The 19,958-nt window shown below is 39.8% G+C and overlaps 1 protein-coding gene across 2 annotated transcripts in view; it reads left to right on the top strand.

Moving 5' to 3' along the window:
- LOC122992179 (rho GTPase-activating protein 20-like) overlaps positions 1–19,958 on the top strand; it is a 59,653-nt gene that overhangs the window by 34,409 nt on the left and 5,286 nt on the right. For both annotated transcript variants that reach the window (XM_044365858.1, XM_044365859.1), the window contains exons 3-14: positions 1,876–2,052; positions 3,905–4,054; positions 4,700–4,741; positions 5,108–5,192; positions 5,367–5,444; positions 6,247–6,313; positions 6,681–6,890; positions 10,347–10,537; positions 11,264–11,428; positions 12,620–12,729; positions 13,292–13,481; positions 19,572–19,686. In XM_044365858.1, coding sequence (XP_044221793.1) covers positions 1,876–2,052; positions 3,905–4,054; positions 4,700–4,741; positions 5,108–5,192; positions 5,367–5,444; positions 6,247–6,313; positions 6,681–6,890; positions 10,347–10,537; positions 11,264–11,428; positions 12,620–12,729; positions 13,292–13,481; positions 19,572–19,686 — 1,580 coding nt within the window. The remainder of the gene's footprint in view (positions 1–1,875; positions 2,053–3,904; positions 4,055–4,699; positions 4,742–5,107; positions 5,193–5,366; positions 5,445–6,246; positions 6,314–6,680; positions 6,891–10,346; positions 10,538–11,263; positions 11,429–12,619; positions 12,730–13,291; positions 13,482–19,571; positions 19,687–19,958) is intronic.

Below are 19,958 nucleotides of genomic sequence, written 5' to 3'. Positions count from 1 at the left end.
CTTAGTTTTGGATGACACACAAAGACAGACAAAGAGCGAAGCACTCCAGCGTAGTCGTCTGTTCATCGTTAATTAATTACGTAACCAATCACTTACGCAATGTAGCTGGAAGGATTTTAGTGTATGATAGAAAGGGGAGAGCTCTAGTCCAAGTTTCTCTGTCTTCTCAGCAAGACATCAACAACTACTAGGTGCTTTGTTGAAGAGGTTTGTTTAAGTTTGTGTGTGTGTGTGCTTGTAGGTATCAACGATGTGTAAGACAAAGAATGAAAAGAAGAATCTACTGAAAAGTAGATGTTAAGACGTGGGTGTGTATATGCGTGAGAGAGCAGAAAATGTGGTTGCATGTTTGTGTACATGAAAGAGACACAGAAAGGCAGAGACAGAGATAGTAGATGTGTGTAAGTGGAGATTTAGGTCTTTTATCTAGTAGTGAAAGGTAAACAGGAAAGGATGGAGCCCGCAAACAATTTCCTCTTCCTCTCAAATTTCCCCCGTTTTCATCTGTCCATCAGTCAGTGGCACATATTGACAGTAGGGAAACATACTAGATAGACAATTTTAACCTAAAAAAGATGAAATTTTTGTCACTAGCAAGCCAATGGGATTTTTCCCCAATGGGAAAGAAAGATACGACAAAATACAATATAAAACAAGACAAACCAGGTTTTCATTCAGTGTACCTCATACTAGTAGAAGTGCCATTGATGTTAGCAGCAGCTGCTATAATTCCATGTCAGTCGTTTCTAACTGTTTAAGTTAACAGAGCCATCTTTGTGCAACTCCAAAACATGCAAATAATATCTAACACATTCACCCAACAAGCTTATGCAACATCGTAGGTGTTTTGTAGCCAAACATTTGTACTGCAGGTCCAAAAGTCTAATATTTATTCTACTGACAATGCTTGATTATGTGTGCGCTTGTAGCTGTGAGGACTCAGTGAAAGAAATGCAGGAAATAATAAGGCCGATTTTGTGGCCAGCATGAAGCTAAATATTATGATAAAATAATCAAGATTATTCCATTATGCTATTTTTTCCCAGCCTCGATCTTGGTCATTTTTTTTCTCACTCTTTATCCAATGAATGTTTTCTAAAACTGGGCATTCACTTTAGCTGATAACTCCAACTCATTAGATTCAGCTTCTAAGTGTTGGCATGTAACCACTAAATGAATAGATTCTTCAGTGTTTACAGTCATTGGGCCAGTTTCCTCATATGTTGGCAGGCACATTTTATGCCTCAACACCTTCCCAGTGGTAATCCAAATTAAAGGGGTTGTCTTTCAATTACATCCTGTGGAGCTAATGTGCTTTCACACCTAGTCATGGTAAGATAGTCTAAGAGACTGTTTTTGATTCTTGGGGTTTCATTGAATATCTATCAGTTAAATGGGATTGATGGAAGGTAGTTTAGAGGTTACAGAAGCTGGGCTCTGACTAAAGGGTTGCCAGTTTATATCCCTCAATATCTTTGAAAGTGAAAGAGAAAGGTCCAGTGTCTTATGTGTCTTGAGCAGGTGTCCTGGAACACTATACTGCAGTTATTCAATAGCCTATATGTGCTTAATTGTGTAAATGTGCAGAGGTTTTTACCGTAAAGTAAAGTATATAGTTTAACAGCATTTATGACTATTACACATGCTTCTGAGATAGCCTGTTCTGCACATTCACTTTCAGGAGCTGCACACTTTTCCTCTGTTGGTCACTAAGCAGCTACGTTGAACAAATCAGTGTCTCAGTACCTCACTCTATGGCAATCTTGCAGTAGTTGTTGAGGAAGGTGCAGAGAATTTGACCATTTTTTTTTCTCCTTTTCTCCAATAGAGTATTTCATTCTGTGTGTCTGTGTTTGTCTTGGCTTTGTCCCCTAGGGAAAGCTGCCTGTCGCCAGTCAGCCCAGAGTCATGTCCCCTCGTCCAGGCCTTCCTGGCTGAGTGTCCAGGCCGTATGTTCCTGGGTCACGCCCAAACGCAGCTAAAGACGGGCCTTCAGACCCAGGAGAGACACCTCTTCCTCTTTACTGACACACTGCTCGTCACCAAGGCCAAGTAAGTTTCCTTCTGTGTGTTTTGAGAAATGACAGAAAATAAAGGAATGCCTGTTCATGTGGTTGAGTATGTGACGGAGAAGTAAAATGGAAACAGGGAGGCATAAACAGGAAAAATACTGAGTGAAACTAATTTGAGAAATGAAGAAGAAACATTTCATCTGTTCCTAGTTGTTTCTCTAACACTGATAGCAAACAGAAATCTGTAGAGCATGGAGCTGTATCCTTCTGCTATCTTTCCCTCCCTTTCTCCTTCCCTTCACGTCTCCCTCCCTCATTTCTCCCAGCATATAATTATTTCCCAGCCAATTAAATCCATATGAAGCCTGGCTCAGATCAAAGCCACACTGGCCTGCCTTGGTCCTACAGTATGGGGCTCCCCACCCAGTGCACAAACTGCAACACACATGTACAAAAATAGAAACCTAAAGAGCACATTTATATTTTTGAAGTCCACACAAACACATATATGCACTTATGCACACATACAAACACGCAGACATGCAGAGACGGAAACAGACTTTTGCTCTGTGTACTCGTGCTCTGTGTCTTATGTACTTACTGTATACGAGCACATACACACACACACACACACACACACACACACACACACACCCCTCAGTGCAGACACAGCGGGACCTCTGTGGTCCATCCTGGGAGTCATGTGCCAGTGGGTGGAGCTGACCCTTCCAGCACAGCGAGTATATGCTATAATTGGCTTTATTACATTGTGGCTGAACACAGGGTGAGTTAGAGGAATGTGTGTTTGCATGTGTGTATTTGACAGAGGGGAACTGCAGAGGGAGAAAAAAAAGTTCATTTTTGTGTATGTGTGTTTGTCTGCCTTCATATCTTTGAAATAGCAGGGAGTGTGTGTGTGTGTGTGTGTGTCCCACATGTGTGCATTTGGAGTTTCTCCATCTATAATCACAGATGAAGTGGTGGATAAATACACTTCTGCTGAGCATGCCTGTTTTTAAACTCCAAAAATAGCCCAATCTTTTAATATTTTGCTTCTATGTTAAGTGTTTCTTAACTAAGGTTTGCCATATGTTAGAGGTTTATAGAAATATGTTCTTTGAAGATGGCAACTTCAGGGGCTCCCAGTAGGTTCCTTGTGGAACTCCTTGAGAAGGGACCTTCAACTTTTTATGTGAGCTTTTAAACAGAATGTTCTGGAGTTTCAAAGATTTCTCCTAAATGTTCCTTGAAGCCATTTTTAAAGAATCAGTTAATTGTAGAATTAATCGATTAGTTGCCAACTATTAAATTAATTGACAACTTTTTTGATAATCACATAATCATTTTGAGTCATTTTTGAGACAAAAGTCCAAGTCTCTGATTCCAGCTTCTCAAATGTAAATATTTCTGGTTTCTTTAGTCCTCTATGACAATAAACAGACATTTGAGGACGTCACCTTGGGCTTTTGGAAACACTGATCAAGACCAAGAAAATAATTTTTAGTTACATCCCTAAACAACATTGATTAATTGATTAGCAGATTGACAGTAAATTAACAAACAAAATAAAACAACAATTTTGATAATTAAGTAATTTATTAAAATAAATATTTGGTGCTTAATTGTGAGGATTGGCTGTTTTCTGTTTTACATGTTAAATGTAAATAAGTGTTAAGTGTAAATTGAGTATCTGAACTGTTGGCCAGACAAACAAACAATTTAAAGATGTCACATTGGGCCATGGGAAATTGTGACATCCAATATTTTCAGACAATTTACAAACCAAATGATTTATCAATAAAATACCTGATTAGATTAATTGATTTAACATCATGAAAATCATGAGTTGGAGCCTTAGTCTAGTATAATAAAGCACACTGTGTTTTCTGCAGGTCTCCCACTCATTTCAAGGTGAAGGCCCAAGTCCGAGTGTGTGAGATGTGGATGGCCAGCTGCATGGAGGAGGTGTGCGAAGGAAGCACTAACCCAGAGAGGAGCTTCGTCATGGGCTGGCCCACGAGCAACTGTGTGGCCACCTTCAGGTACACACACACACACACACACACACAAACACACACACAGCATAAGTTGTTCACATTCAATCAGAGGAATGCCTGGGAGGAGAACTGTTTTATTTTCAAGATTATCTTACTTTGATCAAATAGGAGCAATTCAATATACCTTAATTTCCTCTTAAATAATTTCACTCAGTACATCAGCATTGCATGAGAATTATTCAAGCCAAGCATACTAAACATATTTCTAAAATCCCACCCCAATATACTTCTGAGAGAGTACACTATGTTCTGAGATGCAGACATACATTATAGCAGGGGACTAAAAACTGAACACGCAAACCACAAAATCCATAAACCTTTAAGTGTGAAGGCAGTTCCCAGTCGTAAAGCTGCTCAACCCAACCCCACCCAGTAAGACTACAGTAAATAACCACTCACACACATCAGGCACAAATATGCAACACACATCCAAATACATCCATACATGCTGCACTGTATATTTGCACCTGCCTCACTGGCATACACACATCCATTATATATCACCAGGAATGCAATCGACAAAGTCTGCGGTTTGGGCCAGTGAGGGTTATATAACAGAGGAAAACAGGCAGTTGCTTTTAACATGATTTCCTCTGATTATGTTTTATCACTCTTGTCTCTCCTTTTCAGCTCCGAGGAGCACAAGGAAAAATGGTTGGCACTCATCAAAAGGTAAATATTTGGTTATACCCCCTGCTACCTTTTGTGTAATGGCTTGTTTTTGTTGTTTTGCTTAAAGTTTATCTTGCAAATCCAATTTCCCTTACGGGGGATTTTATTTGGATGGAACAGAAGTGATTAAATAGAGGCTCGCTCAACATGAGTGAGAACAATCACAGTGTAAATAAATAGCTAATATTTTTATAACTTATGCATACATTTCATTCACAGATAAGCTAAATTACTTTATATTTTACATACTGAATGTCAGTCTCCCTTATCACAGTGCTGCATTGGCCAAATAAACTTAACATATATTAAAATGATATTTTTATTACTAACACTGACCTCCTTCCTTTGTTTTTCCCATACACTCAGTCGGATAAATGAGGGAAAAGAGAATGATGACCCCAAGACCATTCCAGTAAAGATATTTGCAAAGGATATTGGAAATTGTGCATATGTAAGATTCTCTTCTTTCCTTCCTGATTTTTATTGCCTCCATCAGCACAAAAAATAATGTTGGATCACTTAATCTATCTCTAAGTGTTAAATTAATGACATCCCTACCAATACTACCATTTATATAACACACAACAAGATATTTCAATAATCTTTCCAATTTTTTTCCCACTAGGCCAAGACCCTTGCGGTCAGCAACAATGACAGCACCACTGATGTCATCCGCATGGCTCTGCTGCAGTTTGGCATATCAGTGAGTATACAGAGACCACTGTTGACACTCACTACTAATGACTACTGTAATGTGTTATTAAAAGAGTTTCAGTCAAAATACTTGTCTAATGTAGCTATCCAGTCTGTTAGCTTTTAGGCTGGTGTAACAGTTATATATTTTTTTAATTTACAGAACCATTTGATGAACATCTAGCTAAGAGTATCAATATTAGACAGTCCAAAGTGTTAATAGTAATATCTGTGGTGATATAACACCAAAATGAGGTCAAAACTTCTAATTATCCAATGCTTAAAAAGTAAATGATCAAATGCTAGCAAAACTAACACACTCCCTTTAGCCTCAGGTGTACTTTATGTTTAGTGCTAATTAGCAAATGTTAGCATGCTAACACTCTAAACTAAAATGGTGAACACAGTAGGCTAAACATAACTTCTAAACATTAGCATGTTAGCGTCGACATTATTGACATGTTAGCATGCTGATGTTAGCATTTAGCTCAAAGCAGTGCTATGCCTGTACTGCCACAAGTGTGGCTGTGACATATTCGAATATTTTTGGGGCTATCAAGAGTTAAGATAATGGGTTAAGCTTTTTTTAAAAAATTGAATTTAGCATTCACAGCAGTAATATTGACAAAACTGGCCAACAAATTTGGTTAGCTAAAGTGTGACTGGTTGTGAGACTCAAATCAATCTCCACTGTAACAGCACAGACCTACAGTCAGCATTTGACTGGTATGGTGGGTAAGGTATGCAGAAGAATCAGAAGAGGTTTTAAATTTATAATTAATGTGTTGAACCTGTTCTTTTTCTATCTCTAGGGTTGTGTTAAAGACTACAGGTTGTGGGTGAGCTCCAGTAAGGACGACCCTCCATATCCTCTCATAGGTAAGCCCACCTGTCATTTTACTTGTAAAACCTTCTTGTTCAAACACAGTATACCCACTGTGGGGGATCACTACTGTACAAGCATTAGTGGTACACCAAAAACTCAACATCTGGAAACATTTCAGAGCAGTTAGTGTTTTGTTTTCAATCACAGTGGTTTTTCTGTGAAGTTCTGTTACCATAATCTTTTGTTTTGTAGTTCATATTGAATTCCTAACATCCCAACTCTGGATTGGTGATTCATAGTTGAACAGTGCTAGTTCTGCCCTAATATGTATCAGATTTTTCCTTGGCTCCATGACACATTCACAGACTGCACATACCAGACCCATGACCTCTAACCTCTGGACCCTGACCTCTCCTCCAGGCCACGAATTTCCCTTCAGCATTAAGATGAGTCACATTCGGGATAGTGGGAGCAGTGGTGGAGGACTGGGAGGAGGAGCAGGCAGAGATCCAACGAGTCCAACAGATTGTCCCGGGGTGTTGCTGCTGGACCAGTGTCTCCCTCCAGACACCCAGTGCCAGTTCATTCTCAAACCCAGCAAGGTTGCCCCAGGGCAGGCTTCACTTCTAGGTAAGACTGTCAAGACCTTAAACAGCATTAGCTTTCACCCCGGAAGGTCAGAACCTTTTCCTTTCGAATGATTTTGACACTTTGGCGGTCATGATTACACAAGAAATACATTTCAGAATCAAAGCTGCACAATCAACTTTGCATGTTGTTGACTTAAAGAAGCAGTAAGAAGTAACTGTCTAAAAGCTCTTTGACCTTCAGAGGCCCAACATTTTTACAAATCTGGAAGATCTATGGTGCTACCAGAGGAAGCTGAAGGAACCAAAGGGAGAAAGAGCCAAAACAACACTAGTGAATATAGATTTACCACGTTCTGTGATGCTTTTTGTGACTGATGCTTTTAGCTCAAAGTCTGGTCTTGTGCAGCCATAATGTTCTTTTTTATTTGCACTAGTTTGGATAAAACTGGGAAAGTTGCAGCTTCAAGGTCTCTTCCAAAAATGAATTTGCAAAATAACTTCAAACTGAAAATCAAATCCGCATTTGGTATTAAAAGTCTAGCATTTTGTGTTGACACATATGACAAGACAACAGACTAATAACCACTGTCAACAGTGTCCATATGCTCACATACCTTTATGCACTCAGGACCATTCACAAACTAAGAGCAGGGAAAAGTTTTTTCATCACCACAAGACTTGACGTTTCCAAGTGTATGGTTGGCCAGTTATAAGAATTCATCCACCCATAAATCTAATCCTCCAAAGTTCTATAAAACCACAAGAAGAAATATGAGTATACAGAAGTATCAATGCAGAACAGAAAGTACTTTGTCGGAATTTGTTTCACTTTGTGCTCATTCTTGTTACTCATAGGCATGTAGTCTTACTGTTAGTTCTGAATCAATAGGTTAATAAGAAGAAAAGGATACATCAATGAGAACGGTGGGAAAAGAGATTTTAGCAGAGACGGGGTTACAGCAGGGGTTAGGACAGACGCAGTGTCAAAATAAGAAAAACGTCAGACAGACAAAGGGGAAGAAACCCCAGAAGGGATGGATGAGTGTGAGAATAGGAAGATGGAAAGTCAAAAGAGATGACACAGCTATTGAGTATGTCTGAAGGTCAGCGGAGGTGAAGGAAAAAGAAACAACAGACAGTAACAGATAGAGTAAGAGGAATTTCCAGAGGGAGAAACTGAAAAGGGGACCTCAAAAATGAGAGGGACAGAAAAATGAGCAGGAGAAGACAAACAAGATGACTTATGGACAGGAGAGAGGACAAGCTGCGGATACAGAAACCGGGATGGAAACAGGACAGTGGAGGAGGAGATGGGGATTACAGGAAACAAGTTGAAGAGAGAAAGTGTGTGTTTTCCAGTCAAGGAGGCTCCAGTTTGCCAACCACAAGCTTCGCCTCAGATTCCTTTGCCTCAAGCATAACAGCATCTTACATAACTGCTCCATACCAGCCCTGCCGATATAGAGGCCTAATGGCTCACACCCAACCCGAAAGCTAACGAACGTGTATATGTTTATTGAATGGTAGCTCTGTAGGAAGCCATAACTAGCTTAACCGCACCTGGCGGTTCATTGAAAGTCTGCTGGCTGTAGTTTTCATGTCCTGCAGAGCCAGATCACCGCAATGAGCCACATCATCTAGAAAAATCCACCAATAAACAGCAGTAAGGTTAGGAAAAGAAACCAACGTTGACCATATTGTATGAAGTCTCAATAGGTTGACTCGTGGTCCAGCAAAACTAGTCTAGCCTAACGTTTTGCTTTATTGCCCTTGAAGAGAAATACTGTACCTAGCACCTGTTTTGTAACACGCTAGCAGATGATTATAGGAGGATGACAGACATTGCCCACCCAGTCTGTTGCTATTCCCTCATTCCCCCTGTCTAAAAATGTTCCCTGACTAGAAAGCTGTAATGATGAAATGCCTGATTTACAGTGAGGTCTTGTTTTTTCAAAGATGGCGAGGCCTGCTGAGAAGTGCCAGAGCAGGGCAGTAATTTTGTTACTCTTGAACTTTGTTCCAGATCATATTTGGGCACAACGCCACAGCAGATTGTTAAATAATGACTTCTATGTGAGGTATGCTACATATTTTGCGGGGCCTTTTGGACTGCTGGGTCCTCCACCCACTAAAAGAATCTTTCGTTTATTAGGAGAGTTCCACCCTAGGTTACAAATCACAATCTCTTAATGAAATAAGTGTTATTATTTCAAGATTGTTGGAAAGTTTAAATTGTTACACAGTTCCTACACACTACAATGGCCTTTTAAAAGGTTTGCTGAAGTCTTATATTTGCAAATATTAAGATGTCACCAGTAGTCCACAGGTATTTATAACAGATGCAATCAAGAACAGTGCTGCAGTTAATCAGTATTAGCATCATCAATTTAATGTTCTAAATATTTTATTTATTATTACTGTAGTTTAACGTGTGTTTAATGTTATTTTTTATTGATCAATCATTTGTGTCTATCACAAGTTCCAGAGTCTTAAAATTGCTGGTTTTGTCTGACCAACTGTTTTAAACTTAAATATAAAAAAACAATAAATCATCACAATGAAGAAAGTAAAAAGATTAATGTTTAGCATTTTTACTTGATAAATGACCTAAATAAATATGTGATTACCACAATTGTTGTAGATTAATTATCTGTTGATTGACTAGTCGATTAATGTGTTTTTGGCATTAGTCCAGAGCAGGTATTTGTGTTAGAAAGTCACCCTTGTGTTTTTAAAGTTATTCCTTATTTTTTATGTCCCATGAAGGCAACACAAGCTTGAATCATGTTTCCCTTTTTTGGGGGTCATTTTCATAAGATTAGATTTAACAGTAAATGTTTGATTTATATTCTCATCACTGTGTACATCAATGCACACACACTATGCAGTTTCCTAACAGCAGAGACACACTGAGCTGTTATGTCACAGAGAACATGCAGATACCATGATGATAGACCTGCAGACACACTTAAACACAAACCTCACAGGTAGACATTGTGACTTAGTCCCACTGAGCAAACACTCGACAAGGAACACACTGTCACTAGTCTTAAAGGTCACACAGAGGCTCTTACATGCATCTATGCTTTCACACACAAGCATGGATAAACACCTACACACAGGCACAAACCTCAAATTAAACGGTGCTCTCAAGCATGAGCGCATGTCTGCATACATTTCTCTCAAACACTGAATCAATGGCTTTTTGGTGTCTTTCTTTCTTTTAAACTCTCCTGTTATGTCTCCTCTGGAACTTCAAGGGTGACTATTAACAGTTTACTTCCTATTTTGGAAAATCCAACCCAGACTAAAAAAAAAAAAAAAACATTACATAAAGAGCTACATAGGCTGAAATTTTGCAATAGGGTGAATTGTGAGCAATCACTTCCACTCTACTGAATACCTTCTAGTGACTTCAACATGCATTACTCAAGCAACAGCAACTTGATTACATCTGAAACCACAGTTCACCTCTTCCTCTTCTGTGTCCCTGCAGAGCCGGGTCAGCAGAAGTCTTTTAAGAGAAAGAGGTCTCTGATCAACTGGCCTTTCTGGAAAGGCTCCAACACCCAGCTGGATGGCCTGCCCCTGTCCCCGACCGCACTCTCTCCTGCTCAGGGACGGCTGTTCGGACGACCCCTGAGCTCTGTCTGCTCTCCAGACCACGGCCTGCCCAAGCCTGTCATGGTGAGCTGAGTGGAGGTCACGTAGGCCAGCAGGAGGGGTCAGGACCCACTTTGGAAGGGTCACAGGATGATTTAGGGCTTGATAGTGAACTGTATAGGAGATGTAGGGGTATGGGGAAATAGATTCATTTTAGATACCAATTTTTTTTCCTGTTACTGTTTGAGGAAGCAATCGCCACCTGCTCATATAAGAGTGTATGATACTGTATGTGTCAGATAAATGGATTAAACTGTAATAAACATTTATTCAATTTTTTCAATTAGCAGTCCAGATTCAACACCATATTTATACGCTCCAGCTTGGCACTATAAAGAGCCAAGCTGGATGCATGTGGAAGCATGTTGAGCATATTGTACTTTAAAGAATACATAAAATATTCTAAATAAGGGTATCATTTCTGATTTGCAAGTACAAATTTGTCAGTTTTGTTTTATATGGTAACGGGAGTCACTATTAATGGATGTTATGTATACAGTATATTCTTACAATCTAATGAACTGTAGTACTTGAAAAACCATTTCAGTTTGGTCTCCATTGAGTTCTTCTTTTCTTATAGTAAAACCCAGTTTAAAGGCTGCAAAGCATCTCAATTTCCCCTAACTTCCAAACAGCAGGGTTTAAATAAGCTAAACTTTCCAATGTCAGCAATTTAAAAAAAAATACGGATAAAAAGATACTTTGAAGAGATTTCATGTCCTTAACCCTCCATCCCTCTGTTCCCTCCAGGACATGTTGGTGTTCCTGTACCTGGAGGGGCCCTACACCAGGGGCGTCTTCAGGCGGTCAGCAGGAGCTAAAACCTGCCGGGAGCTGCGGGACAGACTAGATGGAGGGACAGAGGATCCGGAGATCACACACCAGTCTGTGTTCGTCATCGCTGCTGTTCTGAAGGTAACACACACACACACACACACACACACACACAACCACGCTCAGATATGCCCCGTTTAAACTTGTTTGAAACCAGACAACAGAGAGCAGGGACGACTGATGTTTTTCCAAAGTCACATAAGTCCAGACAGGATAATCTGTCTCTGCACAGCCAGGCAGGCTGCCAGTCAGACACACAAGGTGCAGCATTGTTCAGCATCCAGGCCAAACAGCCACTGCAGTGTCGGGCATCCAGGGAGCAGCTGAGGTGATTCCAGTTTCTTAGCGAGCGGATTCATCTCCTGTCTTTGTCGTTGCTGTCGGTTGATTAGTCCACTGACAGAAAATGAACAATTCTCAGTTGTAGTAGTAACCAAGTCGCTGCTCAAGTAAAAATACAGCACCATGGATGAGGATAAAACAATATTTATTAAATGGTAAAATAGTGTCTTTATGTTGTCTTTTTCAACTTCTTTGACTTTGTTGATAGTGTGAAGCTGTAATATTGATTAATATCTTTGCTCTTATTAACCTTTTATTTCTAATATTTTGACAAATATATTAGAAATTTTATGATATATATCTTATTGGGGTTGTAGAAAATTGGAATAAAAAGTACAGAAAAGTATGAAATAAACAAGCAGTGAGCAACAGTGTGGCAAGTTTTGCTCTTTTTGTTTAAGTAAAAATACATAAATTGGTTGCTAACAGCTTTTCAACTGTAGAATGTGCTGTTTTTTTCTGTTTTATATCATTAATCAAAGGCTGTTAAGAAGTGAACAATTACAAAGCCTTCACTTTAGGTTCTGTATTTTTGGCATTATACCTTAGTTCTGATTGTTTATCAGCTAAATGATAAAATACAAAGGAAACACTATTTATCAAAAAATCCAGACATGCCCCAGTAGCCTACTGGTTAAGATGCATGCCATATAACTGCAACGTCTGTGGTTCAAATCTGGCTACGGACCTTTGCTTCATTACCTTTACCCCTCCTGTCACTCTCTCCCTTCAATTCCTGACATTTCTCCACTGTTCTTATAATAAAAGCATAAGCATATTGCCCACCCCAAAAAATATAAAAAAGGAATATTCTGATATAATGGACAATGAAAACAGTGCTTCTCTGTGACTCTCATTATGGTGCATATTTGTGCTTTTCTCTGTCTCCTACTTACTTTTTATTATCATTTCATCTGTTTTTGAATACAGGACTTCCTGCGAAACATTCCGGGCAGCCTGCTGTGTGTGGATCTGTACGACCAGTGGATGGATGTGATGGAGGGGGAGGGAGGGGAGGAGAGGACACAAGCTGTCAATAGGTAGGAACGTTCTCTTCAAATCCTGGAACATGTTCATGCTAAAATCCTAATCCTACTGCTCAAATGAAAGTCATAACAGTGTACAAAGTGTAACTCTTTGTCTGTCTATCATAAGCACAGACACAACAAGTCATACAGACATTCATTATACAGACGGGTGAGAGACGAAAGGAAAAATCAGTGTAAATGAAAGGCTTGTGGTTGTTCAACACCTTACTAAAGACACTTTGTTGGTTTTTCCTTTAATTATATCCTTTTTATGTCTAGAGAGGAGAAAGTCAGAGAGAGCAACAGTCCAGATCCAGAAGCAACAAACTAAATTCCTTCTGCTCAGGAAAATAAAATATAAGTAACATGAAAGCAACAATGAAAATGTTTGTGGAGCGATTCCTGAGATCAGTAAAAAAATATAACAACATATATATAATAAATATGACAACACACACATGCTATGAGAACCAGAGACCAAAGACCAAGACTGCGTGTGTTTTAAGACTGTCCGTCTCCTACCATCCCTCCTTCATCCTGTTCTCACTTCCATCTTCTTCTCCATCACTCTCAGGCTGCTCCGCCTCCTGCCCAGCGACAACCTGCTTCTGCTGCGACATGTGATCGCCGTGCTGCACTGTATCCAAGGCAACGCCCACGACAACCAGATGAATGCATTCAACCTGTCCGTCTGCATTGCTCCGAGCATGCTTTGGGCCCCGGCGCCCAGCACCCCCGAGATGGAGGGGGAGGGCACCAAAAAGGTGAGAAGGAACTCTCACACACACAATAGTTTTTTTTGAAAAAAAATTGATCAAATTGTTGGATCTTGGATCTGGTAGATGATCTATACATCTGAGGAACTGCTACAGGTGTGTGTGTGTGTGTGTGTGTGTGTGTGTGTGTGTGTGTGTTAGAGCGGCTTGTTGAGACAGTGTGCGCCATACTCTGAGGAATTTAACATTTCAGTGGAATTATAGAAGCAAAGTGTTTCTGCATGTGTGTGTATGTGCTACTGTGATGTATGAAGCACATGTGATCAGACAGATAGACAGAGGAGGGTTTGACAGACAGCTTAGAAACTGGGATTTTACGCACACAACTACCCTCATACACACGCATGTGGACATGCTGACACATACACATACAGCCTGGAAGCCATTTGTCAGCAGACTGAAGGTTCCCCTGTGGATGCGAGTGCCGACCTCAGAGCAGGAACTGACCCACTAACACACAGCTGTAACACACAGACTAACCAAGTCTCTCTCTCTCACACACACACACATACACACACACACACACACACACACACACACACACACACACACACACACACACACGCTCAGTCACGTTCACATGTTATCACTGACAATCACTCATGAGCTAAAATCACAACATTCTTACACTCGGCTGAGCTTGAAATCCCCAAGCTTAGAGCAAGACTTGACAGGAAAGAAGAAGGCTTTACAGCCACATGCTGACTTAGACACAAGCACACAGGAAAATATATAATATTACAGTATGTACGAAGTTCACCATCCATCACCCTTAAAGCATAGGATCATCCAAATTACAACAACAGAAAATCTATCTTACCTCTGGTGTCATATAGCAGCACAAATAGTGAAGTTGGGACACTGATGTTTATTGCAATGATAATTTATTTTGGCAGTGTATTTCATCCTCCACAAATCTGCTTGAGTCAGACAAATCTAAATTTGGTAGAAAGTAGTCCCTATGAAAACCTTTCTGACATGTTTTTTCTTAATTTGGGTGAACCATTCCTTTAATACGCATTGTGTACTGATTCACCTGAACTAAGGTATCCTGATGGAACGGCTGTAACAGACACCTGGATCCTCGGACCTTGAGGTGGCTACTAGCATTAGTAGTGATTGATTTTTGACTCGTTAAAGCCCTTACATCCCTTAATTGTTGTTTGTTTTTTTTTAAATCCAAAGTCAACTCAGCAGTGAGGCAACTCTGCTCTATCTTTCCTTCCTATCTTGGCCAGCCAAAGTAACCTGAAATGACTTAATTCCCCAGCTGTAGCTGCAGCCAGAGCCCAGGAATCTCCCCTCATCCATCAGATCCCATCATGAAATCACATAGACATAAAGCATACAAATATTTTTGATTTGTGGTCAGTTTGGAAAGTTACAGTTGTTGAGTTACACACATTCTCTGTGGGTGGCTGGTTTACTTATCTTTCTAGTGTATGTGTGTGTATCCTTGAGGTGGTTGAGGTTCATTGAGAAAACATGCAAAGAATTTCCTACAAAATCCTTAGGCCAAGTGTGTGTTTTAGTGGAAAGTTGTGTAGCTGAAACACCCCCTTCTTTCTCTCTTCACACACTTACACATGCATAACTTAATGCTCGCTGAGATACACACAGACCCACACAAGCACCCACAAATCCATGCACACACACACTTGTCAGCACAAATAACCTCAACACCCACAAATACCTAAATATCTCTTTCACAAATACTCCCCTGATAACACTTTCCCTCTCGCACACTGCTTGTTTGTGTGTGCGGCCTGAGCACAGGCGGCCTTTTTCTGGGAAAAAACTTTTCTGGGAAAAAAATAACAAAGTGAGATTTCGACATTTCCCTCCTTGCGGTCGGAGCCAGGGGCCAATTTAAACTAGCTTGGGCCCCTGGCCGAGTCATGGCTGGTTTCCAGCCTTGTCTGGAGACACGTGAACGCTCAGCTTTAGCCAATTCAGTTCAGTTGCTGTGTCCCTCCCTCCTTCATACAGCATATAATTTAAATGTTTTTGGCTAAATGCAGCTGTTAAGGAGCTTCTGAGGTAAATATAGCTTTTAGATAGTTTGTGTGTTATTTAAGATGGAGACAGAGAGAGAAATCATTTGAGCTTGGCTCTTGGAATGTGTAGCTTTTTATTTTTCTTTACGACAGTGACTTTATCAGATTGGTGGAACAATGTCAGGAAAACAACAGAAAAGTGACTCACAAGCAGCTTGAAAACTTTTTTTTTGCAGACTCTGGGATGTATGTTTTGACAGATGACCTCAGAAATACTCACAAATTACCCACTACCACACAGCTGTGACAGCTCTGAACACACACACACACACCCACGCACCTATGCAGATAGTGTATGTACTCCATGTGTCCTGCAGTGGTAAAGTATTGTATACTGTGGCAAAAAAATACTCTCAACTTGCATTCATTCTACATTTATATTGCAGGCAGATATTTTGTGACTGATATACAGCACTTGACTGATTTCTGTCCTGTTTTTTGATGGTTGAGAGAGAGTTGAACATAACATCCTATTGAGTTAAAGAAGAAGGTGTAGTCCTGAAATGGGTGTTGATGGATGGATGGGTGAAAGACTCCTGAAATGCTCACAGGCTCATCCTAACAGTGCTCAGTGTCACGTAGCAGCCCTCTCTGAGAGACAGCGAGGAATGCTGAATGAGTGATTGACGAGAGGCAGGAGGACTAAATGGATGAGACAGGTTGGAAAGTAAGAAGATATTGAATCAACACAAGGAAGTAGAAAGGAAAACATAAGAGAGAAGAGGAGGGGAACAAACGAAAGTGGTGAAAAGGAGACACAGAAAGGAAGAGGTAAAAATGCATCAATCAAGAGAAAGAGCTGTTACACACCCATCTCACTGAGATGTGCAATCGTTCCTTAATTATTTGGACCAGACAACTCAATTAATTGTTGATCCATATATGGATTTGAGAAAAAAGAAGCATGTTTTCCAACTTTCTTCGTGTTTGTTGCATTAGCTGCTGTTTTCCGTCTAAACTGGAATTAAAAATAGACTACCAGGTAGAAACCAGGAAGGAATTAACATTTTTGGTCATTAGAGCACTCTGACTTGCTTAGCTAAAAGTCCTGTTTTCACAGGAAGTCATTTAATCCTGTCATATATGGCTAAAGACTGATTTTCTCAGTAATTATAGATTTGGAGTCGCATTTGTTCAAAGACTTAAAACAACCGTTACGTTTTCCTCATAAATGACCTCTTGCAGTTATATGAATTTTTGAGTGAGAATAACGTCTGTGAGACACAAAGGTGGAAGTAGCTTATTATTATTAAAGCGCAACAAAACCTCTCAGGAAGGGGATTGGTTTGTTGGATATACAAAGCCTCTGACTTTGACACCGGAGGCCACTGTTCATATCTCAACACTATCTTTCCCTAACCTTAGCCAACTCATTTTAGTTTCCTATAAACCAATCCAAACCTAAACCACAGCAGTGCAGATAAGAACCTGTCAATGTGATTATTTTTCGTAACAGTCATTATAATGTTTTTTAAGAACCGGTGAAACTATGTCTTCCTGCCAGATACGTGCTTTGGGTGACAACAACACTGATATGGCTCATTTTTAAAGCAATGACAAACAAACTATTTGTCATTAAGGTTAGAGAAATGTTTGTTGGGTTAAAGCTGACATTTCAGGTATTTTAATGACTATACTTCAAAATGTAGTTTGGACTTCACATAGTACTCAAGTGTTGAAAATTCCATTATAAGTCACCTAGACATAGAAGCACTGCTACTTACTGTTATTTGCACCATTGACTAACTAGTTTGGGGATTTGCACCACTGAATGCATACTGTAATTTTCCATTGATAAACATATACTTTAAATACCCGTTAGATGATATTGGAATGAGACAGTGGACTCATTGTGCATTGATTGCAGACAGATATGACATATAGTAGCAAAAATGTACAGTATAAAGGTAAAGTTATTTTAGCTGTAATCAGAAACAGGTTTCTTCTCTAGAAGATAATTGGATAGTTTCACCCTCCCTGAAGCAATATACTGAAATACTTGGTATATGAACATGGATAGTTAAATGTTAAATGTGAGATGTACGCAGTTGCAGTGTAAGGAATTTACCTGCAGACTTTAGTGGTGTCAGCCATGTTGGAGGCAATGAGAGAGGGTCATTTAAGTTTGTTTTAAATATCTTTTCACAAACAGATGTGACATTGGTGCTTTCATATTTGGTTGTTGTGTAAGTCAGTGCCGGTCATAGAAAGCCATGCAGAGAATTACCCATAATCCAAGTAAAGTGTGTCCTCAGGGCTTTCATACAGCAGTCATTAGCACGTGTGCTGTCTGAAGAGAAGTAGTGTACATGTAGAGGAGATAAAACTAAGAGGAAAATGTTGCATTTGCTCTCTGGTAACAACTTTTAGGGATTAACTGCACCGGATTGCTAGAATGAAACTATTGTGGAAGTCATTAAGTTATATAACTGTGAAAATTCCTCTATCATCTTCCATCATCTGCCAGGTGAAAACAGAGCAAATGGACCATCTGTGATGGTTTTAGTAAACTGCAAAATGTTCTGTATTTTAATCCAAATTTTTGTGCATTATTAGGCCTTTTTTTTTTGCTTAGAACAAGCGTAAAAAAACTACAGTGCACTGAGGTCATTTCAACCTGCGTCTGATACAAGTAAATAGTCAACTTGTTTTTTGTAGAAAGGACTGTCAGTAAGAGGACAGAATAAGACAATGATGATAGATGATCTCATCTCCTTGTCAGATTCTTTGATTCGTTTTAAGAAAATAAGGCCTAATAACAGGCAATAATGACTTAACAAGCTAAACAACCAGGCTGCTGTGGTTGTGCACTGTTTAGCCAGACAGACTCTTCTTCTGTGCAAAGAGTCATATAATGCCTAGCATATGGCCACCATACAAACATATGAACAGACAACATCTGGCCCAACAAACAAACAAGGAGGTCCCAAAGCCTGCTGTGTTTCCATAGTGTCACAGAGGTAGAGCAACAGCAGGAAAAACAATAGGCAGATTTCCACAGTTTGGGAGTTTCTGAGTGGCCTTGTTGTTAGCAGACTATTTGTGTCATAGGACGTCATATGTATTTAGTAAATTTGGTCTGTTTAGTTTCAGGCCAACAGGCGTTGGTTTTAGCCAAGTAATGTGATTTGAGGGCTGATAATTCCCATAAAGCCCAAATACAGTCACCATGTTTCAAAATGTGAACTGGTCACAGTGTCGACTCTGACAGTAGACAGTTCCTATTGGAAGCCATTTGTAGCTGTGATTTGTGGTGTTTGTTCTTTATGATGATGAATATTGTAACGTAGAAAACATAAAAGGGTGTGCTGTCAGAAAAGCCACTGTCAAAAACTTCTGCACACTAGATTGGTCTGTCATTGTGGAAGCATTTGAGCATAATAATCAAAGCCAATACATGATGTCACATATTATTATCAGGACATTATGCAGGACTGGGGAGAAGGAGTTTGATGTTTTCTTGGTCGGTTTGGAATGCAAATACTCATGTAGGAGTTGGAAGGTCGACATCAGTGCAAACAAACGAACACAAACTTTTCTCAGAGTGATAATATGTGGCGCACACAAAAAAACAACAACTTTGGACAGCTTTTAAACTGATATCACAAAGTTATTTAGGTCATGATTTCACAAAAATGAAGCAGGCAGTAGCTGCAGTATGAGCAATATACAGTAGTTTTATTTTCAGTGTTTTAGCATGGCATCATATATACATCTAATAATAAATGTTTGTGTTCAGGAGGCAGTTTATTCCCAGTGTTTGTATGTTCCACAAGTTTACTTTACGTGTTGTGCAGATGTAGAAACTTGGAAACTGCTTTTTTGCTGAATTTCTGCTGAACTTTGGCTGCTTCCTTGAGGAATTGCCTCAACAAATGCAGCTCTGCATAAACAGTTACAGAACTACACCTTCATCCAACTGTATAACAATGAAAATTAATTGTCAGCAGCAGGAGCAAAGTAAAGATATGTGAAAAGCGAATGTGTACATGTTGTAACCAGCTGATGTTTCTTCCCGCAGGTGTGTGAGCTGGTCCGCTTCCTCATAGAGAACTGCAGCAGTGTCCTGGGAGAAGACGTCACCTCCCTGTTCAGAGCCTTCAGCCAGAAGAGCAGCAGCAGTGACCACGGATCTGGTAAGAACTGCCAGTCAGCAGAGGAGAAGAAATTAAAGAGGAGAGGAGAAGAGAGGAGAGGAGAGACAAAATCAGTCTGAGTAGGAATCATACTGTATAAATAGAAAATAAATGGAAGATGGATGGAGTTTGATGGAATCGATTTTAGGATGGAGGCCAAGTCTGCTGGCAGGCCTCCTACCCAGAGTTTCCAGTTCTGTTCTCTGAAATGACATACTGGCAAACAATGACATACTGGCAAACAATGGACACACTGGCACGGTGTCCATTGT

Source organism: Thunnus albacares, chromosome 11 (assembly GCF_914725855.1).
Source record: "Thunnus albacares chromosome 11, fThuAlb1.1, whole genome shotgun sequence".
Taxonomy (NCBI): Eukaryota; Metazoa; Chordata; class Actinopteri; order Scombriformes; family Scombridae; genus Thunnus; species Thunnus albacares.
Note: the sequence above shows the minus strand (reverse complement) of the source record. Positions and strands in the feature narration are given on the sequence as shown.